Raw genomic sequence first — 26,972 nt, forward strand, 5'->3', positions numbered from 1 at the left:
CAATACTGCAAACCCACCGTCGATCATCTCTTCGGATTTGGTAATCTCAACGCGATTTACCCAGCTGGTTGGCGTTCTGGGCCTCTTGGACCTCTTGGAAAGTTTCGATCCCTGTCCGTTGACGACAGTAATCTGTAAGTCCCAAAAATAAATGGCTGTCAGGTTTTTTGCCAGATGCCACCTAATACTACGACGCCGGGTACTAGTCGTGATGGTTTAAGAAAATCTCTGACCTGACTGCTCTTTTTTCGGAAGCGAAGGACGAAAACCAGGAAGAAAAGAAGAAAGAGAGTTGACCCGAGGGCAGGGAGCCGGTCCGATTCTATAACTGGTGGAATGGTTGTGCCCAGTCATTGACCCGGGTTTGTTTCTCCCGGCGTGACTTTCATCTACACCTGTGTACAAGTATCGGTAGGAATTGGTTGCGTCTGAGTGATCTACATGTACTCTGCGTAGCCGAGTCCTTGTTTCCATCTTTCCCCAGCTTTGTTGTCTCATCTCATATTGATTGCCCTTGGTGAACACAAACCGCTCTATCCCTGTCCATCGACAACATCGTCCTACGCTGTATTGTCGATCACACTCGGCAGAGCCAACAGCAGAAACCTCTTCTCATCTCCATTCTCGCCTTTGGCATCACTTTCTACCTCGTCAGACAGGACCAGTCTCGATACCCTACTACGTCGACCCCCGAACCATAATCCATAACCATGACTTTCACCACCGGCATCAACGACTGGGAGACGTACCTCAAGGGGCTGACGCCCTGTCGGTTCCCGAGGTTCGGCCGTGTTTCCAACAATACCGCAGCTCCATCCCGGCAGACCTCATCAGTCCGGGTGGATGTTGGGCAGGCAGAAAAGCTGCGGGAGCTGTCCACAACCGATCCCAACGAGTTGGCTGCTGTTATCCGGACGGCATGGGCGTTGCTGTTACGGTGCTACACAGGCCAAGATGATGTCGCCTTTGAATTCCAACTCGGCGGCGGAGGCATCACCAGCGAACCCATCGTGGCCCGTTTCCTCCTTGACGAGAGCGAGTCTGTCGCCCGAACGGTGGGCCGTGCTAAGGTGGAGAAAATCAATGATCTCCCCCGGGTCCCACCCCGGCTCCAACAAACCGGAAACTCGGATCTGTCAATTTTTGACACATCCGTGGTGTTGTGGAGCTTCACAGCCGGATCGACACCCTGCCCTGTTTTGACACCGGTAACTTCCCTACCCGCCCCGCACCGAATCTCCACACTCCTACCCCTGGCATGGTTGTATCCCGATCATGACCCCCCCTGGAGCATCCACTCCCATCGAGCCCTAACCCTTCCATTCACGACCCTCTTCGGTGCTGATGGCTAACACGAACGACAGGAACAACACAAGATCCGGCTGCTCGCGAAGCGCGGCGAGTCCAGTCTGAGCCTGTTTCTTGAATGGAGCAGCAACCATCTCGGCATGTCTGCGGCGCAGGGTGCACTGGTTGCCAGCACGCTGGACAAAATCCTGTCGGGCATTGTCACAAGTTCCCCTGGCGCACCCCTGAGCTCGCTGGACTTCATGAGCCAGAATAACATGCACCGCGTCCGGGAGTGGAACGATAGCTATTCGATCCAGCCAGTAGAACGCTGTGTCCATGATGTGGTTGCGGACCGAGTGCTGGAGAATCCCGATGCCGAAGCTGTTTGTGCCTGGGACGGCTCACTCACGTATGGCGAGTTGGATGCTGTGACTGGTACTCTAGCTTCCTGGCTGGTGGCGCTCGGAATCGGTCCCGAGGTCCTAGTACCGCTTTGCTTCGAGAAATCGGTTCGTAGTGACTCTCCTCCTCGTTATTAGCCGACAACGACTAACCTAATTTTAGAAATGGACGGTGGTAGCTATGCTTGCGGTGCTTAGGGCTGGCGGGGCCTTTGTGCCCCTAGACCCATCCCATCCCTTTGAGAGGCTTCGGGGTCTGTGTGACTCGGTCGGGGCCAAACTTGTGTTGTGCTCCAGCCACCTCGCCCCGGGGCTTGTCGGGGTGGTCGATAAAGTGCTGCCAGTAAACGACAACACCATTGCCGAGGCTACAACCGCCGAATCAGCAGAGGGTTCTACGAGCAGATCCAGTGTCAACAGCACCAATGCAGCATATGTTATTTTTACATCTGGTTCTACCGGCAAGCCCAAGGTAAGTCCACACATCGGCACAGAATGAAAAGGCGTAAACGTATTAACCTTCTTCAAACAAACAGGGCACCCTCATCGAACACCAGGCTTTCTGTTCTAGTGCCAGGGCGCATGGTCCAGCCCTGCGTATCGATGGCACCTGCAGGGTGTTGCAGTTTGCAGCCCATACCTTTGACGCCAGCCTGGTCGAGATATTGACGCCGTTGATGGTGGGAGCCACCGTCTGCATCCCCGACGAGCATGAGCGTCTCAACGATCTTGCTGGTGCGATGAACCGCATGCGCGTTGACCACGCCGTGCTTACCCCCTCCTTCATCAACTTCCTCACCCCAGCCACCGTGCCCGGGCTACGCAGGCTTGTCTTGGCGGGCGAGGCCATGTCACGTTCTCACGTCGCCACTTGGTCGCACATCGAGCTTGTCAACGGCTACGGGCCGGCTGAGAGCTCTGTGGCGGCTGTGGTTAATCCCAGTGTTGGGCCCCTGACCGAGGCCACCGACATTGGCTTGCCCTGCGGCGTGCGAGTGTGGCTGGTCGACCCCACCGACCACAACCGGCCCGTCCCCGTTGGCTGCGTGGGCGAGATGCTCCTCGAGGGCCCAAGCCTGGCTAGGGGCTACTTGAACGACGCAGCTAAGACGGAGGAGAGCTTCATCTTTGGCCCGGAATGGGCTCAGGGTTCGGACAATGCCCCTCGCCGTTTCTACAAGACGGGTGACTTGGCACGCTACAACTCGGCTTCTGGCTCCTTCAGCTACATCGGCAGGAAGGACACCCAGATCAAGCTTCACGGGCAGCGTATCGAACTCGGGGAGATCGAGCACCACCTTGCTGTTGACGAAGACGTCCGGCACGCCATGGTCCTTCTCCCGAAGAAGGGACCCCTGGCCAAACGCCTGATTACCATCCTCTCGCTTTCGGATCCCACTGCTGGTTCTGTCGACAGCCAAAAGTCGGGAGGCGCGGCCTTGAGCCTTGCCAGAAACCCGTCATTGACCGAACCCATTCTGGAGCGTATTCGAACACGGCTGGGTGCGCGTCTGCCGGCATACATGGTACCGTCAACGTGGTTGTGTGTTGACGGTATTCCCATGCTGGCTTCTCGCAAGATGGACCGTAAAACCGTCGCTACCTGGATCGAAACCACCCTTACTGCCGAGCAATGTCAGGAGGTCATAAGGGAGCAGCATGCTGTCAAACCGAAAGCAAGCTCGGGCGATGGCAAATCCAATAATACCCCCCTAACCGAGGTTGAAATCAAGCTCCGTGAGACCTGGAGCCTGGTCCTGAACTTCCCCGCCGACGACATCGACCCCGACGACCGCAGCTTCCTTAGCTTGGGAGGCGATTCTATTTCGGCTATGGCCTGCGCGAGCCACGCCAAGAAGGCACGGCTCGGCGTATCCGTGCAAGATGTCCTCAAGGCCAAATCCTTGAGGCAGCTGGCCACCGTAGCCAAAGTGTTGAGCCAACCAAGCGAGGACCAAGTCGATGGGGATGAAGACGCCGAAAAGGGGTTGCTCAAAGTGCCTTTCGATCTCACCCCGATCCAACAGCTGCACTTCGAGGTTCGGGGTGGGGCTCACGGTGACGAACATTTCAACCAGAGCTTCTGTCTGCGTCTTGCCCGCCGGGTGGAAGCGGCTGCCGTCCGAAATGCCATCGAGGCTGTTGTGAAGCGCCACGCCATGCTCCGGGCTCGCTTCGAACGGAGCGAGGACGGACAGTGGAAGCAATTCATTACGTCTGACGTGGATGGGTCCTATCGTCTTCGGACTCATACGATAACGACTCGCGTTGAGGCTGACACCGGCATTGCAAGCGCACAGAGCTGCCTAGATGCGCGTTCTGGCCCCCTGTTTGCCGCAGAGCTATTCGCTTTGCAAGACAACGGCGAGCAGATGCTCTTCATGACGGCGCACCATCTTGTCATTGACCTCGTGTCATGGCGAGTGGCCATGGAAGAGATCGAGGAGCTCTTAGAGAACCCTTCGGCCGCGGCTGTTTATCGGTCACTGCCGTTCCGGAAGTGGGCAGCGCTGCAGACGGACGACTGCGCTGGTAGACCTCTCAAGCAAGTCCTCCCCTCTGCCGACCAAGTGCCCGATCCCCAATTTCCCTACTGGGGAATGGGCGACCGGCCCAACTTGTACGGCGACGTCGCATGCCAGGGATTCGATCTCGACACCAGCACTACCGACACCCTCATCAACGAGTGCAATTCTCCTTTCCGCACCGAGACCGTTGACCTACTCCTGGCGGCGCTCATTTGGTCTTTCCAAACCACATTCCCCGACCGCACAGCACCAGCCATCTTTAACGAGGGCCATGGCCGCGAACCCCCCAATGAAGAGATCGACATTGCCCGCACCGTTGGCTGGTTTACGACCCTCTTCCCCGTTGCGCTTTCTTCCCCCACCACTTTCGCCGACGCCCTCATCCAGACCAAGGACCTCCGCCGGCGTGTCCCGGGTAATGGGCGACCTTACTTCGCTGCCCGTTTCCACACCCCTGAGGGCCGTGAACAATGGGCTCGCCGACACAGGGACATGGAAGTATCCTTCAACTTCCTCGGTCGCTACCAGCAGCTCGAGCGTAAGGGTGCCCTATTCCAACCCGCTGAGGGCGCCCTTATGGCTGGCGAGGCGCATCCCGGCAGCCCAACGGCCGACTTTGGAAGCAAGGCGCCACGGTTTTCTCTCTTTGAGATCTCTGCCGTGATTATCCAAGGTGCCTTGCGGTTTGGGTTTGCCTGGAATGGCGGTATGCAGCACCAGGACCGGATCCGCGAGTGGGTTGCCAACTGCCGTGGCGTGTTGGCTGAGGCTGCTGCGACTCTCCCGGTGATGGGGAATAGAATGACGGTTGGTGACCTCGTGTTGCTTCCTGATCTCGCTCCCGCGGATCTCAAAGCCTTTGAGCAAACCACGCTACCTGCTTTGACTGGGGAACGTGGTTGGGATGCAACTGAGGAGATCTATCCCGCTTCTCCCATCCAACAGGGGCTGCTGCTGAGCCGAACCAAGGATGGGAACTTCTATGCCGTGCGTCGGGCCTTCCGAGTCAAGCTTAACGGTGAAGAGAACAACACTGTCGATGCGCAGCGGGTGGTGCGAGCGTGGAAGGACGTCGTCCGCCACCATGCGCTACTCCGCACCATCTTTGTCGACGCCATCAGCCAGACTCAGGCCGGGAGCTACGATCAGGTGGTCTTGAAAGATGTGAAACCCCCAATGGTTGTACGTGAGTGCCCCGACGGCACCGAGATCTCCAGCCTGGTCGAGAGTCTAGAGCCCGTGGAATACCGAAACGACGCACCGCAGCACCGTTTTTCCGTCTTCCATAACAGCGACAGCGTCGTCTGCGTCCTAGAGATGAGTCACGCTATTATGGACGGTGCTTCCATGGATATCCTTCTGCGCGACCTCGGTCGTGCTTATGAAGGGAATCTTCAACACCTGGAAAAGCCGCGGTTCAGCCCCTTCCTCGCCAGCCTGCAGCAACGAAACCTCGAGGCCGATGTGGCATTCTGGAAGAACCACCTTTCTGGCCTTGAGGCTTGCCACTTCCCCATCCTCAACGACGGCATCAACGTTTCTGAGACTGAAAGAAAGATGTGTACGCTGCGTGTCGAAGTCCCCGGTTTGGCTGCGCTGCAAGAGTTCTGCAGCGGGGCGGGGTTCACCCTACCCAATGCCTTTCACGCCGCCTGGGCTTTGACGCTTGCGCACTACACTGGCACCGACGACGTGTGCTTTGGATATCTTGTCTCAGGGCGCGATGCCGCGCTTGAGGGTTCGGAAGATGCTGTCGGCCCCTTCATCAACATGGCCACCCAACGGATCAAGGTCGGCGGCGAAGGCGATGACCAGTTCTCTCTCCTGCGCCTCCTCGAGGCAGTGCAAAAGGACCAGCTCGACTGTATGCCGTACGCCCAAACCTCGTTGGCTGAGGTGCAGCATGCCCTCAACGTGCCGGGGGGTATGGCTCTGTTCAACACGTGCATCTCGTACCGCCGCTGTCAACCAAAGACGGATACTTTGGGGAGTTCGCTCGTCTGCGAGGACCTGGGAGCTCTCCACGACCCGACAGAGTATCCCATCTCGCTAAACGTTGAGATTGACGACGACGGAGGAGCTGCTATTGACCTCGACTACTGGACCGATGAGGTGGCCACCGCCCAGGCCAAGCATGTTGCGGCAACCTTCTTGCAAGCCCTGCGTAACATTGCTGAGCGTGCCGAGACACCCCTGTCGCGGCTGGATAATGTCCACAGCATCAGCAAGGAGCACATCTGGGCCTGGAACGCCAACATGCCGGCCACCACCGCCGACTGCATACACCGCATGGTGGAGAGGCAGGTGGCACTCCGCCCTCAGGCCCAGGCCATCCGTGGCTGGGATGGCGACTTCTCGTACGAGGAGATGAATAACCTGGCCAATCGTCTGGCACGTCATCTCCTCGACTTTGGTGTCGGCCCCGAAACGCTCGTACCGGTGTGCTTCGACAAGTCTGCCTGGACAACCATCTCCATGCTTGCCGTTCTCAAGGCGGGCGGTGGAGTGGTGCCCCTTGATGCTACTCACCCCGCGTCGGCGTTGGAGGGCAAGGTGGTTGATGCCGGCGCCCAGGTCGTCGTCGCGTCCGAGGCCAGGGCCATGATGTTCGAGGCCATGGTTCCGTATGTGGTGGCAGTGGGCCCGAGGCTGCTGTCTCAACTCCCCGCGGCAGTTGATGCCGAAGAGATCCAGTCGGGAGTGACACCTGAAAACCCCGCCTTCATCATGTTTACTTCCGGCAGCACCGGCAAGCCCAAGGGCGTTGTTCTCTGCCACCAGGCCCTCGTCTCGAGCTGCCTCGCGCACGGTTCCGCCCTCGGCCTCGGTCCCCATACCCGCTTCCTCCAGTTCGCTGCGCACACTTTCGACAACAGCATCGAGGAGATGTTTACCAATCTCATCCACGGCGGCTGTGTGTGCGTACCGTCGGACGCCGACCGACTTGGCGACTTGCCCGGTGCCATTGACAGACTCGACGCCAACTTCATGGACCTCACCCCCACCGTGGCGGTCATGCTCCGGCCAGAGCAGGTGCCCAAGATCAAGGGCATGGCTGTTGGCGGCGAGGCTCTCACGCGCGAGGTGCTGGATATCTGGGGAGGTGTCATCCCTGTGCACAACCAGTACGGGCCCAGCGAGTGCTCCATCAATTCGGCGCACAAGCTTCACCTCGATAAGAACGGTGACGTTGGTAGCATCGGAACCAACGTCGGTAGCGTCTCGTGGGTGGTTGACCCCAAGAACCATGACCGGCTTGTGCCTGTTGGGTGTGTGGGCGAGCTGCTGATCGAGGGCCCGATCCTCGGTCGGGGCTATCTCAATAAACCCGTCGAGACCGCCAAAGCCTTCATCGAGATGCCGAAGTGGGCGCCTGAAGATCCTCGCCACTCCGAGAGGGGCAACCGGAGGATGTACAAGACCGGCGATCTGGTACGGTACAACTCTGACGGCGCGCTCATTTATCTTGGGCGCAAGGACACGCAGATCAAGCTCCACGGGCAGCGCATTGAGCTGGGCGAGATCGAGCATCACGTCAAGAGCAACCTGCCCTCCACCGCGCAGTCCTCGGTTGAACTTGTGGTTCCTGCACAGTCCAAGAAGGCACTGGCTGTGTTTGTCTGTGCCTCGTCTTCTCAGACGGATGAGAAGGTCCGAATCCTTCCCATGGACACACAGTTCCGCTCCCTCGCTCAAGGAATTGTGGGGGCTATGAGCGCCCAGGTCGCTTCCTACATGGTGCCCCGACTGTTCTTCCCAGTTTCCAGAATGCCACTCACCTCGTCAGGCAAGCTTGACCGTCGGTCGCTGCGTACCATGGCCCAGGCATTGCCCAACGTTGTCGACTATCGCCTAGGCACCGAATCCGCTGGCGGACGTGTACCGGAGACGCCCATCGAGAAGCACCTCCAGGAGCTGTGGGCGGCGGTGCTCAATGTGGCCGTCGGATCCATCACTGCTGACGACAGCTTCTTTACTCACGGCGGCGACTCGGTTGGTGCTATGCGCCTAGCTGCTGCGGCTCGACAGAAGAACATCGTCCTCACCGTGGCCAACATTTTCAACTCACCCAAGCTCTCCGAGATGGCGAAGACAGCGACCGGAAGCGGAGTGGATGCCGATACTAACGCAGGAAACAGCTCGGCCAGCATTATCCCCGAGAATGAACCCGTCCCAGGTCCGGTGGAGCAATTCTCCCTACTCAAAAACAAGGGTTCAATAAGCTTAGAGGCATTGCGAGACCAGGTGGCCTCCATTTGCCGCATCGATGTTGGTTCTGTTGAGGACACGTACCCTTGCACCCCCTTGCAAGCAGGTCTGGTTGCGGCGTCCCAAAGACAGCCCGGGGCCTATGTAGCCGTCAACTTCTACGAGCTGCCGTCTGGGATCGACATCGCGCGGTTCAAGCGGGCCTGGCAAGAGGTGGTCAATTCGGAAGCCATCTTGCGAACGCGGGTCGTCTTCGTTGAGGATATCGGCTTCCTGCAAGTCGTCGTGCGTGGTGAGATCAACTGGATCTCGGCATCAAGCCCCAGCGACCTCCCAGAGACGCATCGCCATTTGCCACCTCACGACGGCGGTGTCCTGTCTCGGTACACCATCATCAACGAGGACAGCCTTCGACCAACCTTCGGCTGGACCGCGCATCACGCCGTCTACGACGGATGGAGCTTGCCAACGCTCCTGGGTCGTGTCGAGGAACGGTATCAGCACCCGGAGGCGTCCTTGCCTGCAACACCTCATTACTCTCGCTTTGTCGAGCACCTATCTGCCATCGATGCTTCCGCCTCAGACACTTTCTGGACCGAGAAGCTCTCTGCCCCGAGCACCACCCACTTCCCGCAACTCCCCCACCCCGCCTACCGCGTCCAGGCCACCAGCCAAATCACCCGACAAGTGCGCTTTAGCAAACCCAAGGGAGTCAGCCTAACGATGGCATCTTTCCTGCGCGCCGCATGGTCCCTCGTCGTATCTATCTACTCATCCTCGGACGACATCATCTTCGGCGAGATCCTCAACGGCCGCGACGTCCCCGTCGCCGGAATCGAGGACCTAGTCGGACCCACGCTAGCGTCCGTCCCGCGGCGCGTCCGCATCGACCGCGACATGACCGTCCAGCAACTCCTCATCGACGTGCAGAACCAGCTGAACGACGTCATCCCCCACCAGTTTGCCGGCCTACAGCGCATCAAGAGCCTCAGCCCCGCGACCTCGACCGCGTGCGACTTCAAGAACCTGCTGGCCATCGACATGGCCGACGAGGTGGCCGAGAACGGCCTCTGGAGCAACATGACGGGCGGCGGCACGGCTCAAGGGCCGGATTTCTTCAGCCTGCCGCTCAATGTCACTTGCACGTTGGGCCGTGGTGGAAGCGGGGTCGAGGAGATCCAGATGCGCGCCATCTTCGATGCTGAGGTTGTCCCGCAGTGGCAGGTCGTCCGGATGCTCGGGCAGTTTGAGACCCTGTTGGCGCGGCTTTCAGCTCCGGAGAGCCAGGGCGAGAAGGTCGGGGAGGTGGACCTGCTCAGCCCGGATGATAGGGCTATGCTGAAGGAATGGAACACGACACCCGGACCGTTGGTCGAGCAGCGTGTCCATGATATGATCTCGGAGGAGCTGGCGCGTCGGGGTGCTTCTGATGCTGCCGTTGTCGGCTGGGACGCGACCTTGACGGCCGGCGAGCTGGATGCGCTTTCGACGGCGCTGGCAGGTGAGCTTGTGGTGAGGGGTGTTGGTGCTAACGGGAGCAGGTTCGTTCCGTTTTGCTTTGAGAAGTCGGCATTTGCCATCGTGGCGATGCTGGCTGTGCTCAAGGCCGGCGCTGCGTTTGTTCCTCTGGATCCGGCGCACCCTGTCGGTCGGCTCAGGGAGATCGTTGGGGACTGTGGTGCCGACGTGGTCCTGTGCTCGCCGAAATACGAGAGCTTGTGTGCCGACGTCGTCCCAACAGTCATTCCAGTCGATATGGAGATGCTTAAGAAGCTCGAGGAAAAGACGACGTCGACGGTGATCTCGAAAGGTGCGTCCCGTTCTCTCTTTGTTTACTAAACCCCCTGAAAACCCTATTTGCTGCCCCTGAGTTAGCGAGGACCACATCCTGGAACCGGATGCTAATGGAAAGCAGCCTGCCAACCGAGCGACGCAGCATATGTAATTTTCACGTCTGGGACGACAGGAAAGCCAAAGGGAACAATCGGTGCGTATTTTTCTTTCCGCGTCCATTTCCAACAATGGTTCAGGTGCTGGGGTTTGTGTGATTTCCCTCCATGGCGTTCGTTCGCCAAGCATTACCCCACTACGGACCCTCTCATCTCGCACGCGGTTTGCAAACGGCCTTCCCTCCCCTCCCCTCCATCCACCATCACCACCACGCCTTCTGAGCATATCCTTCGCTTCCTCGGCTAGGATTTGTTTAGGCCAACCCCCAATATTTTATCTGTCTTTTTGACTTTTTTTTCTGTCAGCGAGAGTTGCAGCGGGAGTTGCAAAATGGTCAAACCATGGATGGGGCCGCGCTGCGCCTTTGACGCGTTTGCTTTGCTCGACTGGCAGTTGGAGATTCATCCAATAACCCCTCCATGACGACTTCAATTCCATGCACTCTCCAGAAGAGAATAATTTTCCCCTACCCGAGTCCGAGGTTCTCTCGTATCAACCGAATCACTCCCACTGACCGACATGCCCAGTTTCTCACACGGCCTTCTGCTCCGGTGCCGCCGCACACGGCCCGGTGATGCTCATGACACCCCCTTTCCGCTTCCTGCAATTCGCATCATACACCTTCGATGCCTCCTTGGTCGAAATCCTGACGACACTCATCTTTGGCGGCACCGTGTGCGTCCCCCAGGAGGAGGACCGCACCAACGGCAACATCTCTACCGTCATGGAGCAAATGGGCGTCACCATGACCCTACTTACGCCCTCGTTTGCCCGCGTTCTCGAGCCCTCAAGCGTCCCGCATCTCAAGACCCTGATCCTCGGAGGCGAAGCCATGGCCCAAAGCCATCTTGCCACTTGGGCCGGCAAAGTGAACTTGGTCAACGCCTATGGCCCGAGCGAGTGTGCTGTTGTTGCGACGGTGAATCCCAAGATGCGTCGCTCCTCGAACCCGGCCAACTTGGGAAGAGGCCTCGGCCGCTGCTGGATCGTGGATCCCCAAAACCACAACCGCCTCGCGCCCCTCGGCTCCATCGGTGAGCTGCTCGTTGAGGGCCCCACGCTCTCAGCCGGCTATCTCAAAAACGAATCGAAGACCCAAGAGGTCTTCATTGAGAATCCTCGCTGGGCGTCGGAGACAACATTGCGCTATCCGGACATGCCGTCGACAACACCGCGCCGTATGTACAAGACCGGCGACCTTGTCCGCGTATGCGACGACCTCTCCGGCGAAATGGTTTACATGGGCCGAAAAGACGCCTCGCAAGCCAAACTCAACGGCCAGCGACTGGAGCTTGACGAGATTGTCCACCACCTCGCCGCCGACGATGCCGTCCGTCACGCCGTTGTTGTCCTCCCCAAGAGCGGGCCTTGCGTCAAACGTCTGGTGGCTGTCCTCTCGCTTCGGGCAACCACCACCAACGGTGCTGGCAAGTTTGAGTTGGTGACTTCCAACGAGGCAGCTTCCGCCCTGGATCAAGTCCAGGACCGGCTGCGAGAAAAGCTTCCCGCATACATGGTTCCCTCAACCTGGATGGTCCTTCAAAACATTCCGCTACTGCCATCTGGGAAGCTTGACCGCAACAGTGTCGCTCGCTTCGTTGAGGGCATTTCCGAGGATACACTTGACAAGATTAACGGCGCTCGTGCTACTGGCCAAGCACAAGAGACCGGAAGCACCTCCCCCCAACGGTCGCTCCCCCTCGACGAGAGGCTCAAGTCCATCTGGAGCCAGGTTCTCAACATTACCCCCGAAAGGATTGGCCGGAATGTCTCCTTCCTTCACCTCGGAGGTGACAGCATCACCGCCATGCAGGTCATGGCGAAATGCCGAGCGCAGGGTATCCGCATTGCTGTGGCGGACATCATCAGCAGCAAGTCCGTTCATGACCTCGCACTGAAGGCCATCGTACCCAACGAGCAACAACAATCCGCCGCTACCACAATCGCTGGCGAAGATCAGCACGAGTTCGACCTGTCGCCCATTCAGCAGTTATACTTCCAGCTTATGTACGTGAGCGACAACAAGGGTTCCTCTACTAAGCCTCACGCGCAGTTCAACCAGAGCGTGCTACTGCGGCTAGCTAAGAACGCCACCTCCGATCAACTGGCGCGCGGTCTGCATGCCCTGGTCGAAACCCACTCGATGCTCCGGACACGGTTCCGGCGCGACGGCACTGGTAACTGGCGGCAGAGGATCACCTCGGACGTTAGCGGATCCTATCGTTTCAAGACGCACGTCATCGGGAACGCGAGCCGCATGGAGAAGCGTATCCAAAACTCCCAGGAGGCGCTCAACTTCCAGAAGGGGCCGCTAATGGCAGCGGACTGGTTCAGCGTCGGGAAGACCAACAGCGAGGTCTACGTCTTCATCACCGCCCACCACCTAGCCATCGACGTCGTGTCCTGGGGCATCCTGCTCCAAGACCTCGAGGACTTCCTCGCCAATGGCAACATAAAGCCTCCAACCTCGCTACCCTTCCAGACTTGGACCCGGAAACAATCGGAGAAGGCTCAGGCCGAGGAGAACGGGCCGTCCTTGCTCCCGCACCATGAGACCTCAGCTGCGGACCTCGAATACTGGGGCATGACCGGCATGCCTAACGTCCACGGGGACGCGATCCACGCCAGCGGCATCGAACTCGACAATGAAACAACAGCCCTACTTCTCGGCCCGAACTGCCACGCCCCGCTACAAACCGAGGTTCTCGACATCCTGCTGGCCGCCCTGTTGCTGTCATACCGCAAGGCATCGGGAGGTCGCCGCGGGGTGCCCACCATCTACAATGAGGGCCACGGCCGTGAGGTCTGGGACGATGCGATGGACCTGTCGCGCACCGTGGGATGGTTCACAACGCTGTATCCTGTCCACCTCCCGGATGAATCATCTTCTGGTAAGTTCCTTCTCACGAACAGCAACCCAAAAGCGTTTTGCTAACCGTGGCCTGCTAGACGACGAAATTGTCAGTGCTATCCGATGGGTCAAGGACTACCGGAAGCGCTTGGCCGGTAAAGGACGGCCCTACTTCGCCTATCGCCTTCTCACATCCGAAGGGCGTGAGGCGTATGACAGCGGTTGGCCAGTCGAGGTCGCGTTTAACTACCTCGGTCAGATGCAACAGCTCAACCGGGACGATACCTTCCTCCAGTCCTTCGACAACGGGCAAGGTGCCAACGCATCGTCCGACGTCGGCAAGGACGTGCCCCGCCTCGCGCTGGTTGAAGTCTCCGCCGTCGTTATCGGCGGGAAGATGACGCTGTCGTTCGCCTACAACAAACACATGAAGCATCAAGACTCCCTTGACAGATGGGTCGAAGAGTGTCAGTCTCTCCTGCAGGATGTCCCGCGGAGATTGATGCAGCACGCGCCCGAAAAGACACTCAGCGCATTCCCCCTCCTGCCCCTTGCCTACTACGGCCTGGAGAACCTCGATCAGAGACTCCAGGAAGTTGGCGTCAAACTACAAGACATCGAGGATGTCTATCCCTGCTCTCCCATGCAACGTGGTTTGCTCCTTAGCCAAATCCGCGACCCGGAAAAGTATGGTTACAAGGCCATCTTCCAGGTCGAGACCTTTGGAGCAGAAAACGTTGATGTAGAGCAGTTACGGGATGCATGGCAGTCCGTGGTCCGCCGGCACGCGACCTTGAGAACCATCTTTGTCGACACGGTGGGTGACGAAGGCTTGATGGACCAAGTGGTCCTCTGCAACGCCCTAGGGCGGGTCCAGATGCTCAAGTGTGACACGGACAATGACGCGGTGCAAAAGCTGCGAACATTGGACTGCATTGACTACAACGAGAAGAAACCGCCGCATCGCCTCTCCATCTGCGAAAGCAAGAGTGGCCATGTCTTCTGCCGGCTCGATATCAGCCACGCCATTTCCGACGGCTCTTCGATGCCGATTATCCTTGACGACTTGACCACGGCTTATGGCCATGGCATGAGCAGCAAACCGGTGCCCCTGTACCGTGACTACATCGCCTACACCCAGTCGCAACCCCGGAGCGAGAGCATTCGCCATTGGAAGGACTATCTGGGCGGTGCCGAGCCTTGTCTCTTCCCCGCGCTCGCGGATGGGGAGTCGGAAACGGAACCATCACTTGGTGCGCACGCCATCACTCTCGGCGGCATGTCCGAGATCAACGACTATTGCATGAACTCCGGCATCACCTTGTCCACCCTACTCCAGTTCGTGTGGGCTCTGGTCGTCCGATCATACACGGGCTCGGACGAAGTCCTCTTTGGATACCTGGCGTCGGGTCGAGACGTTCCCGTTGCCAACATCGAGCACGCCGTGGGCGCCTTCATCAACATGCTCGTCTGCCGTCTCCAGATCCCAGCCAATATCGAGGTTGGCGAGGCGCTCGACACCATGCAGACCGACCTCGCCGATGCCATGGCCCACCAGAGCTGCTCCCTTGCCGAAATGCAACATGAGATGAAGACATCGGGCGCAATGCTCTTCAACACCGGTTTCACATACCAGAAACGCACCGAGGCTGGTCGAGACCAAGCACAGCAATCCTCGCAGTCCACCCTACGATACCACGTCCTGGACGCCGAGGATCCCAGCGAGTACGCCGTTGCGGTCAACGTCGAAGCCACCAACAAGTCTGTCGAAGTCCATTTCAGCTACTGGAAAAACATCGTCTCGGACGCCCAAATCAAGAACGTTGCCGCCACCTTCGAGCAGGCTGTGAAGGACCTGATCGCCGATGGAGCGGACGATCGCACCGTGGGAGAATTGGACCTTGTCGGCCACGCGGGGATCGAGCAAATTACCTCCTGGAACGACTACGAACTGCCGCGCGTCGATCAGTGCGTGCACGATGTCATTGGGCAACATGCTCTTCGCCGTCCGGCCTCAACTCCAGCAGTGTGCGGTTGGGACGCATCGTTTACCTACCGCGAACTCGACAAGGCCGCTACCGTTCTGGCACGCCACTTGGTAGCCCAAGGCGGCGTTGGGCCCGAGGTCTTCGTTCCGCTGTGCTTCGACAAGTCAGCCTGGACCGTCGTCGCGCAGCTTGCGGTCCTGAAGGCCGGTGGTGCCTTTGTCAATCTTGATCCTAGCCATCCTAACAGCCGGCTGGAAAGTCTCATTCAAGATGTGGGCGCCAAGACCTTACTCTGCGCGCCGAAACACAAGGCGAAGATGGACCAGATCGCGGCCAACGTTTTCGTGGTTGACGCAGAGTCCATTCGAACCCTCAGCCAAGCCGCAGATGCTGCGCCGTTCACTTCGACAGCAAAGGCATCCAACCCGGCCTACGTCATCTTCACATCGGGGACGACAGGCAAGCCCAAGGGCACCGTTATCGAACACGGCGCCTTCTGTACTGGCGCGACCGCCCACGCCAAAGCCATGTTTATGCACGCCGAGTCGCGCGTCCTGCAGTTCGCCTCCTACACTTTCGATGCAAGCATCATGGAGACGCTCTCCTGTCTGCTCGTTGGCGGGTGCATCTGCGTACCTTCGGACGAGGACCGGATGAACGACGTTTCTGCCGTGATCCGCAACATGGGCGTCACTTGGACGCTGCTCACGCCATCCGTGGCGAGCACCGTCAAGCCCGAGAGTGTCCAATGCCTCCAGACCCTCGTCACGGGTGGAGAGGCCATGGCTGCCGGCCACATCGCTCGCTGGGGCACCCAATGCGCACTCGTCAACGCTTACGGGCCTACCGAGTGCTCCGTCGTCGCAACCACCAGCACCAAGGTTGACGAGTCCCGCCGTGTGTGCAACGCTGACCGCGCCGACATCGGTACTGCGGTTGGAGGCCGTGTCTGGGTCGTTGACGCGCAGAACCCCGATCGCCTCGTGCCCATCGGTGCGATGGGTGAGCTAGTGGTCGAAGGCCGATTGGTAGCACGCGGCTATCTCAACAACAAGGAACAGACCGACAAAGTCTTCATCCGGTCGCCGGAGTGGACGCAACACCCGAGCTTCCCCAAGTCCATGTGGTGCAACGAAGACAAGATGTACCGAACGGGTGATCTTGTGCGCTACAACTCGAACGGGTCCATCTCGTACATCTCCCGGAAGGATACCCAAATCAAGCTGAACGGCAGGCGCATTGAGCTAGGCGAGATCGAGTACCACTGCCGGACCGGCCTACCGGACGACGCACAATCTGCTGTGGAGGTGGTGCTGCCGGCCACCAGCCGCGCCACATCCAAGGCCCTCGCCGTCTTCTTCAGCCTCCCGAGCAACGCGTCGTCTACACCGACCTTCTCCCTCCTGCCGATCAATGAGTCAATCCGCAAACTCGCGCTCGCCATGGAAACCCATGTATCTACCAACCTCCCGTCTTACATGGTCCCCCAACTTTTCGTCCCCGTCTCGGCCATGCCATGGACAACCGCGGGCAAGCTTGACCGAAGACAGCTCCGCCAGGCACTCGAAGAAGCCAGTCGCGAGGTGGTGGCCGGGTACAGACTTTCCGCTGCCGCCGCCGCCGCCAAGAATCGGGGCCCCGCCACGGAGACGGAGAAGAAACTGCAGGGCCTGTGGGAAACTGTTCTTGGGCTCCCGGCCGGCTCTGTCGGTCCCGGGGACAGCTTCTTCCGCCTTGGTGGCGACTCTCTCACGGCTATGCGTCTGGTCGGGGCAGCGCGTGCCCACAAGATCGTGCTGACCGTGCTGGACGTCTTCGAGAAGCCCGTCCTCGCGGACATGGCACGGGCGTGTGGTGGTGCCGAGGTGGCGGTTGCTCCCACGCCGGAGTTGAAGCCGTTTGACCTGGTGTCGCGCCCCCGATCGGAGCTCGATGCGCTTATCGACGAGGTTTCTTCCCAATGCAAGCTCTCTGGCGACCAGATCCGCGACATGTATCCCTGCAGCCCGCTCCAGGAGGGCCTTGTTACCCTTGCAAGCAAGCAAGCAGGAGCATACGTCGCGGTGAACAGTTTGAGGCTTCCGGGTCATGTTGACTTGGACCAGTTCAAGGCGGCTTGGCAGGAAGTTGTCGACGAGACCGATGTTCTGCGCACCCGGATTGTGCATACTGCCACGTCGGGCTTCCTTCAGGTCGTGGTCGCACCGCAGCCGATCGATTGGCATGACGAGCCATCGCTGAAGGAGGCGGTCCTCAATGGCCAGGCACTCGGCTTACAGACCGGAGGTTCACTAGCCAGGTACGCTATCGTAGATGGCCCTGAAGGTCGTCTCTTCGTCTGGGGCATCCATCACGCTCTCTACGATGGATGGAGTCTTCGTCTGCTTGCGAGACGAGTCCAGGACATGTACAACAACATTGTCTCTGGGCCGCAGAAGACAATCGCAACGACCCGCGCTTCGTACGCCAACTTCATCCAGTACCTCGCGGCCAGAGATATGGTCGCCTCCGAAACCTTCTGGAAGAATTCCCTGGACGGCGCCTCCTCCATCGCGCACTTCCCGCAGCTCCCAGCCGCCATTCCGAACCAGACCGAGACCCCGAGCTTCAGATCGGAGATTCGCCGGGTTGATGTCCACCGCCGTGGCGTTCTCAGCGACATCACCGTCCCTACCTTGGTCCGGGCAACATGGGCCATTCTCCAGGCAGCCTACACCGGCATGGACGATGTTGTGTTTGGAGAGACGCTGGCTGGCCGCAACATTGATGTTCCTGCTGTTGTGGAAATGGCCGGGCCGACCTTTACCACAGTTCCGACGAGAGTACGACTGGACCGTGACATGCGTCTGGCCGATTTCCTCCAGCGCTTGCACAGCATGGCCAGCCAAGTCGTCCCTCACCAGCATTTGGGACTTCAGCACATCAAGAGGCTCAACTCGGACTGCTCAGGGGCCTGTGACTTCCAAAACCTTCTCGTCATCCAGACCGCGTCACCCACTTCCAGTCAGGAAGAGAAGTCCCAGGAGGCCGATTGGGACTTCCAAGGTGGTTCCTCGACCGAGAGCTTCTTCACCCATCCGCTTGTGGTGGAATGCACCACCACTGACACTGCGATCGAGGCCACATTCCACTACAACGAGAAGGTGCTCTCCTCTTGGCAAACAAAGCGGCTTGTCTATCAGTTCGACGCCGTACTGAAGCGTCTGCTTGAGAAATCCGCAAACAAGGACGCCACTCTGGCCGACATCCCAGCAATCAGCCCCGAAGACCAATCTCTCATCGCACGGTGGAACCGCTCCAACATGCTTGAGGCGGTCGATTCATGCATCCATCATCTTTTCCTCGCTCGCGCCTCTGAACAACCTGAACGGATCGGTATCAGCGCCTGGGATGCCGAGCTGACATACGGCCAGATCCGCGAATATGCGTCCCGTCTGGCACTCTACCTCAATCAGCATGGCGTCAAGCAGGAAACATTGGTACCCGTTTGTCTCGAGCGTTCGGCTTGGTCGGTTGTCATCCTAATGGGCATCTTCATGGCCGGCGGCGCCTTCATCCCACTGGATCCCGCGCACCCTTTGAGCCGGCAGAAGGAAGTCTTGGAGACTATCGAACCGGATCTCATAGTCTGCAGTCCGGAACACGCCTCTCGCTTCTCCGGCGTTGTCAACACGCGCCTCTCCGTTGACGGCGCCATGCTTCGCGACCTTCCTCGGTCCAACGGACGGGCGCCCCCTGTTGTCACCAACCCCAGCAACACAGCCTATGTGCTGTTCACGTCTGGCAGCACAGGGCGACCCAAGGGTGTTGTGGTTGCCCATCGAGACTTCTGTAGCAGCTCGGCTGCGTTCACTCGCGTGTGCAACATGGACGCGTCTTCGCGTGTCTTCCACTTCGCCTCCCTGACCTTCGATGCCGCGCTCCTGGAGGTCGTGACACCGCTCACGCTCGGCGCCTGCATCTGCGTTCCCACGGCACACGACCGTCTCCACGATCTGGGAACCGCCATGGCCCGCCTACGCACTACTTGGGCTTTCCTCACGCCGTCCGTCGCCAACCTCCTCAACCCGGATCTCGTCTGCCCGACATTCAAGACCCTTGTCTGCGGCGGCGAGGCCATGCTCGCCGAGACCATCCAGCGCTGGGCAGACCGCGTCGAGCTCATGAACGGCTACGGGCCCACCGAGACCTGTGTCTTTGCCGTTATCAACCCGCATGTGTCCAAGGAAAAAGACCACACCACCATCGGCCGCGGTACTCCGGCAGCACGGCTGTGGATTGTAGACCCTAACGAGGGCTGCAACGACCGGCTCGTGCCTGTTGGCGCCATCGGCGAGCTGGCCATTAGCGGGCCCCTCATGTCCCGCGGCTACCTCGGCGATTCCGAGAAAACAGCCAAGGTATTCGTCGACAACCCAGGCTGGGCAAGGAAAGAACTCCTTGGGGGCGCCACTCCGCCCACCCGCATCTACCGCACCGGCGACCTCGTGCGGTACCGCTCTGACGGCGCCATCGAGTTCTTTGGCCGCCGCGACGGGCAGGTTAAGGTCAACGGCCAGCGCATCGAGCTGGGCGACATCGAGAGCCACCTGTCAGCCGACCGCCATGTGCGTCTCGGCGCTGTTGTCCAGCCAAAGAAGGGTCCTTGCAAGAAGCAGCTCGTCGGCGTTGTTACCCTGACTAGCACACATCGTCCCGTTACCTCCGAGGGCACCGTCGCAATCGCACCGCTGGGTGGCTCGCGAGAGCAGATGACCCGGGTCCGCTCTGAGATTGCCGACATCCGGGCTCGTCTGGCCGATCTCCTCCCGCACTACATGGTTCCCGCCGCGTGGATCGTGCTCGAAACCATGCCGGTTGTTGTGTCGGGCAAATTGGACAGACGGAGAGTGGCCGGGTGGGTTGAGGGGCTTGAGGACGCCGAGTACGAGCGTATCGCGCAGAGCCTCGGTGTCAGCGCAGGAGAAGAGGATGAGGAAGAGGAGACTGAAGTGACTGGGCCTGTCAAGACTTTGAGAGAGATCTGGGCGAAGGAGTTGAACCTGCCCGTGGAGCGCATCAAGCTCAATCAGCCGTTCCTTGGTCTCGGTAGGTTTCTTTCACGGGAGGTTGTTGTGCGAAAACTGATGGGCTAACTTGTGCACAGGCGGAGACAGCATCAGGGCCATGGGCGTCGTCTCGCGGGCTCGCAACGCAAAGATCAAGCTATCCATCCAGGACGTGCTCCGGTGCAAGTCCATCGTCCACCTCACCCAGCTCGCCAAGGGTCTTCCTTCATCCGCACCCGCGACTATTCACAAGGAGGAGGGAACCGAACAGCCATTCGCACTGTCCCCCGTCCAAACCATGTATATGAAATCGGCCGTCAAGCATGCCGGTGTCGCTCGCTTCAACCAAAGCTTTACCCTGGGTGTTCCCCGTCGGGTTACTGCCGAGACCATCAAGAAGGCCATCAATTCTGTCGTTGAGCGACACGCCATGCTTCGCGCGCGCTTCTCCAGAACGCAAGATGGCAGATGGGAACAGCGAATCTCAAAGGTGAGCTTGCATCTCTTTCCGTTCCCCTTACCGTACGATGGACGAGTATTAATGCGTGCTTAGATGGGCCCTTCCACTTACGCCTGCCTTGAACACCATCTGCACTCTCGCGATGAGATGACTGCCATCCTGGCAACAGCACAGGCCAGCCTATCCGTCGAACACGGCCCTGTATTTAGAGCCGACCTGTTCGACGTGGCCGGTCATGACCTCACCATCATCTCCATGGTTGCTCACCATCTCTGCATCGATATGGTTTCTTGGCGCATCATCGTCCAGGACCTCGGCCAGATTTTGGAGACCGGCTCCCTCCCAGCTGAGATGCCTCTGTCTTTCCGGTCCTGGTGTGCCCAACAGTCCGCGGACAACCGGACAGCCGATGTCAAGAAGCTCCTCCCATTCAAGGAGAGCTCGCCTAACCTGGCCTACTGGAAGACCCAGGGTCCACTCACATACGGCAAGACCACCACTGATGCATTCACCCTGGAAGCGGGTACGACAAAGCTCGCCCTAGGAGAGTCCCACTACGCCTTCAGGTCCGAGCCGGTGGACCTTTTCCTCGCGGCTATTGCCCACGCATTCGCGAGGACGTTCCCGGACAGGGGTGTGCCGACACTGCACGTCGAGAGTCACGGCCGTGAGGCCCCCGAGGGCTCCAACCTTGACCTGTCGCGGACAGTCGGTTGGTTCACCACAATCTGCCCCGTTGCCGTCCCTGACCATGCCCGTCACCATAATGCCCTCGACACCCTACGACGGATCAAGGATGTACGACGCAGCATCCCAGGCCACGGCAGGCCGTACTTCGCCCACAAGTACCTTGGAGCGGCCTCTGGCGACACGTGGTCTCCGATGGAAGTCCTATTCAACTACCTAGGTGGTGGGGTAGGTGCGCAGCAAAACGAGCAAGACGATTCCGTCGTCCGCCAGGTCGATCTCGAGGACGACGACCTAAGCGCTGCAGATGTCGGATCCGAGACCAGGAGGCTGGCTCTGTTTGAGATCTCTGCCATGGTTGTTGACAACAAGCTGCACTTCAGCTTCATGTACGACAGCAGCCTCGACCGGGCAGGCGATGTCCGCCAATGGATCAGCGGTTTCCGACACACTCTCGAAGATATGGTCAGGAGTCTCGCTCAACACGCCGCCGAGCCCACTCTGAGCGACTATCCACTGCTGCCAATGACATACCACTCCCTCCGCACCCTCACCGAGGTTGCTATCCCACGTGTTGGTATCGACCGCGCCTCCTCTTTCTCCCAGATTGAGGACATCTACCCATGCACGCCGGTCCAGGAGGGTATGCTGATCAGCCAACTGCGCAACCCGGAGGCCTACATCTTCCACGCGGTCTACAAACTCACACACTCGAACCCCGGTCATCACCTGGACGCCGAGAAGCTTGTACGGGCTTGGCAGAAGGTGGTGGACCGTCACGCCGCCCTCAGAACCGTCTTCATCGAGAGTGTCCGCCGCGGTGGCGTCTTCGATCAAGTTGTCTTGAAGAAGGTTGACTGTGGAGCCGTTCTCCTCAACAGCAGCGACCAGGACGCGATGAAGAAACTCGGTCAAGTCACCCTTGCAAAGGCTAAACGGCCGCAACTCGCCCATCGACTCGCGCTCTGCACGACAAGCAGCGGGAAGGTTCTCCTGAAACTCGAAGTCAACCACGCCGCCATGGATGGTGGCTCGCTTGCAATCATCCTCGAGGAGCTGACATCGGGCTACATGGGCGGTCTCACCAGTATCCCTGGCCCCTTGTACAGCGACTATGTCCAGTATATCTGTGCCATGCCGGCTGGAGCTGACAGCGATTACTGGATGGGTTATCTGAAGGACCTGGAACCGTGCTACTTCCCCAACCTCAACAGCAGCACGATCACCCTTGTTCCCGAGAGCAGGAAGTTGTGCTCGACAGCTCTCGAGTTCAACCGCTACGCCGAGCTCCGTCAGCTCTCCGAGCGCACACACGTCACGCTCGCCAACATCATGCACGCAGCATGGGCCTTTGTGCTGCGCAAGTACACTGCGTGTGACGATGTCTGCTTCGGCTACCTCACAGCAGGCCGTGACGCCCCAGTAGAGAACATCAGCCGCACCGTCGGCACACTCATCAACATGCTCTGCTGCCGTGTCAAACTCTCGAAGTCCAAATCACTCGAGAGTGTTTTCATGATGGCGCAGGAGGAACACCTCCAGAGCATTCAATTCCAGCACTGCTCCCTGGCGCGTGTGCAGCACGAGCTGGGCATGGCAGGGAAGCCACTGTACAACACTTCGGTTTCGATCCAAAATCATGCGGAGAGTGGAGAGGGAGAGGGGGAGGACACCATTCTTTTCGACATGGAAAAGGCTCATGACCCTAGCGAGGTAAGTTGCGACTATGGTCCTTGTTCTACTAATTCACCGGGAGTTTGCTAACGGGTTTCGCAGTACGCCATCACGGTCAACATCGAAGTTTCAAAGAACAGCGAGGGTGTCGTGTTCCGATACTGGTCTGACCATGTCAGCGATGAACAAGCCCAGGAAGTGGCTCGCTGCATGGCGCGAGTCTTGGATGCCTTCATCACGCAACCCGCGCAGACCGTTAGGGAGTTGGACTCGACACTCAACGGCAAGACGACAATCGCTCACCAACCAACTGAGGACCTGGTGATCGACCCGATGGAAGAAGGCCCGGGTGTGATGACACCGAGAAGCATGGACTCATCATCGTCTGGAAATTCTCCCAGGACACCCAACAACGAGCTAGTTGACCAGGGTGCCTACGAAAAGACACTCCTCTCAATGTGGAGCACTCTCCTCGACCTTCCTGAAGATACCATCGCTGGGCACGACAGCTTCTTCGACCTCGGAGGAGACAGCATCACGGCCATGAAACTCGCTGGCGAGGCCAGGGATCATGGTCTATCGCTCACCGTCGCCGACGTGTTCCGGAACCCATGCTTTGACGCCATGGTCGCCCGAATCCGGGCCACAACCGATCTACACGCCATGGGCAGCGACCTGGTCAAGAGCAATAGCGGGACCATGACTCCTCAATCCAGCAATGGCGACCTCTACGAACGGTTCTCACTCCTGGCGGCGTCAAACGTCGACGCCTTCCTACAAGCCAGCATCGTCCCCCAGGTTTGTGTCTTCAGGGGTGGCATTTCGGACGTCCTTCCCGCCACCGACTTCCAGTCACTCGCTGTTGCCGGCGCGCTCCTCGAGTCCAGGTGGATGCTGAACTACTTCTACCTCGACGGCAAGGGACCTCTGAACGTCGTTCACCTCAAGCGGGCCTGCTTCCGACTGGTGCAGGCACTGGACATTCTGCGCACCGTCTTTGTACCTTCCGGCGGTCGCTTCCTGCAGGTCGTACTACGCACTCTTCGGCCTGCTTTCCACGTCGTTGAGACAGAGGAGTCACTCGATGACTTCCAAGTCGGACAAGAAGGGGGTGAACCCAAACTCGGCGAACCATTTGTCGAGTTCACGGTAGTCAAGCACCTTTCCAGCAGCCGGCACAGGCTATACCTTCGCATTTCGCACGCCCAGTACGACGGCGTGTGCTTCCCCAAGATTCTCGCCGCCCTCCAGGCCGCATACAGGGGCGAGGCTGTTCCCCGTCCACCCACGTTCGCCAACTATCTCCGTGCTTCGGCCGGCGCCCTGACATCGGAACACTACCAGCACTGGAAACAACTCCTCGCCGGGTCTTCCATGACCGAGATCGTGCGCCGCGATGGGCCAAACTACAACAGGAACTCGGCGGGCACGACTACCACATGCCTCAAGAAGACAGTCCGTCTGCCGCCAGTCGAGTCCGGCCACATCACCACCGCCACTGTCGTTAAAGCTGCGTGGGCATATGTGCTGGCACAGGTCTCGGCCAGCTCTGACATCGTCTTCGGTCACACCATCAGCGGGCGCAACGCCGCGGTCGAAGGCGTCGGCAACATGGTCGGACCCTGCCTCAACCTAGTGCCGGTGCGCGTGCAATTCGGCAGTGGGCCAGACTGGACGGCTCGCCAACTCCTCCGCCAGGTCCAGGACCAGCAGGTCGCCAACATGTCACACGAAGTGCTGGGCTTCCGCGAGATCATCCGCCACTGCACCTCGTGGCCGCGCTGGACCTACTTCGCCTCGACGGTCCAACACCAAAACGTCGACCAAGGCGGCCAACTGCAGCTAGGCGACACCGACTACAAGGTCGGGTGTGCGTCGGTAGCGCAAGAGGACTTTGGCGATCTGTCAGTCCTCTCGCAGCCGCTTGCCGACAACGACACGTACGAGATCATCCTGAGCTTTGCCGAAGGCGGAGCCGTTCCGCGCGACTTTGCCGAGCGCATGCTCGACATGCTCTGCAGCACCGCGCAGCTCTTTGCTACCGACCCGGACCTGGCCCTGCCCTCCGCCGCCGATCTCCGCGGCAGGCGGCAGCAGACGCCATTTGATGACGTCCCGGCCTTCTCCGACACGGAGAACATCAACAACAACAACCTAGGCTTGGAAACTACCAGCCTGAAACACCTCAGTGACGACCAGCTCACGGATCTCACTGCAACCGTCAGCTCGGCATGGCGTCAAGTCCTAAACCTGGACCCCGAACAACAACAACAAGAAACAACAACCACCCCAGCCGAAACCGAAGAAGCGAACCCCTTCGACAGGGAGACCTCCTTCTTCGACCTCGGCGGCGACATCATCGGGCTCGCGCAGCTGGCCTGGCTGCTCGCCCAACAAAAGCAGGGCGGCTCGTCGGCGGCCCCGCGCCTCGAGGAGCTGGTCGACAACCCGACCGTGGGCGGGCACATGGCCCTACTCGCGCGGGGCCTCCCGGCGGCTGCCGCTTTGGCGCCGCCGTTGCCTCTTGCTGGTAGTGGTGGGGATGTGCAGAAGGCGGCGACTTTTCCCCTAGTGGTGGTGGGGCAGAAGATGGGTGGGAAGGGGGAGGCGCCGTCGAAGTTGGTGAAGGCTTTGAATGGGTTGGTGAAGAGGAGGTTTACGGGAGGGAAGAAGAAGGGGGGCGTGGTGGAGATTGTTGCTTAGGAGGATTGTGCCTAATCAGGGTGCGCGTGTGATGGATGCGGTGATGGAATTCTTCTTTTGTAGGGTGGTTTGATTCAGGAGTTGGCGGCGGCGTTTTGGTTGACTAGGTGGTTTCTGTATTTGGCGTTTGTGCTTTATGCTAGTGTTTGGTTCGACCTCGATTTGGCGTCTGTGCTGGTGTTTGGTTTGACTTCACTCAGTATCTGTCTTGTCTGCTGTTCCCTTTGTTTTTAGTCACTAGACACAAGAAGTTTTTATATCATACTGTACTGTTACGTCCTCTTCTTGGTGGTTGTGATTCGGTAGTGACCACGCCCCCTTACCATGGCCGCGTCATCTTCCACCATTTTTCGTAACCTCATCTTCTATTTAGCAACAGCATTGAGGGCATCCCCGGCGACTTCATCTTGGGGCATTCCTTCATCGGACTAGCCTTCTTGCTCCTTCCTTTCCGGGTCAACTCGCTCTCCTTACTAGGGTCTAGCATGTGTCCTCTGAAACCATTTCTCCACTTCCCTGGCCTAGTGTCGTCGCCGACGCTGGTGGAGTTTTGATCCATATTAGCGCAGGTCTCGACTCGAGACCACTGGAACTATCTCGGTAAACAACAAAGAGTTATCTCCATCAAGGTAGGAGTCGCAGGAGGACACACACAAGACGGATGTGGAGGAGCACGTGAGGAGTATGTACTACCCGTGCCACGCATTTCTGGCCCCCAAGCTGACTCCCGTCAGCAAAGTCAACAGAGATCAGCCATTTGTCACACCCACCCTTCGCCATGGGAAATTGGTTTGGCAGAGTAGGATTGGCTGCTGCTTTGTCTCGGGCAGCTTCGACTGGCCATTCAAGTTTACAGGCCCGAATTCGTGTGACATAAACTTCGAAGAACGCGATGGAGGAATCGAAGTTTCGCACTCAATTCCGAAGCAGCCGGGGGCAACGAAGCAACATCTCCCCTCACGCCATCGCCAGCTCGGGCATTATACAAGTCTTCCAGGTCCGTGATGGACACTCGGGTCTTGAAACAATGGAATTCGCGAATTCACCAAGCAAACGCTCCCCAGCCACGTGCCAGCATTTCGTCCACTACACTAATTATAAAGCCGGTAGTGGCGGAGTTGTTGAATCCGCTCCGCCCAGCCAAGCATGACGCGGAAGCAACTTCGCTAAGCCCTGAGAATGT

General features: G+C 58.9%; 1 protein-coding gene across 1 annotated transcript; it reads left to right on the plus strand.

Moving 5' to 3' along the window:
* The first annotated feature begins 604 nt into the window (after positions 1 to 604).
* B0H64DRAFT_452780 (uncharacterized protein) lies at positions 605 to 26,176 on the plus strand. Its single transcript, XM_062807213.1, has 9 exons — positions 605 to 1,208; positions 1,365 to 1,799; positions 1,855 to 2,163; positions 2,228 to 10,238; positions 10,906 to 13,269; positions 13,328 to 20,305; positions 20,364 to 20,755; positions 20,819 to 23,125; positions 23,189 to 26,176. Exons 1-9 carry the CDS (start codon positions 711 to 713, stop codon positions 25,787 to 25,789), a joined length of 23,895 nt encoding a protein of 7,964 aa, XP_062653760.1. The 5' UTR covers positions 605 to 710; the 3' UTR covers positions 25,790 to 26,176.
* Positions 26,177 to 26,972: the final 796 nt, after the last annotated feature.

Source organism: Chaetomium fimeti, assembly GCF_033439085.1.
Source record: "Chaetomium fimeti strain CBS 168.71 chromosome Unknown B0H64scaffold_14, whole genome shotgun sequence".
Taxonomy (NCBI): domain Eukaryota; kingdom Fungi; phylum Ascomycota; class Sordariomycetes; order Sordariales; family Chaetomiaceae; genus Chaetomium; species Chaetomium fimeti.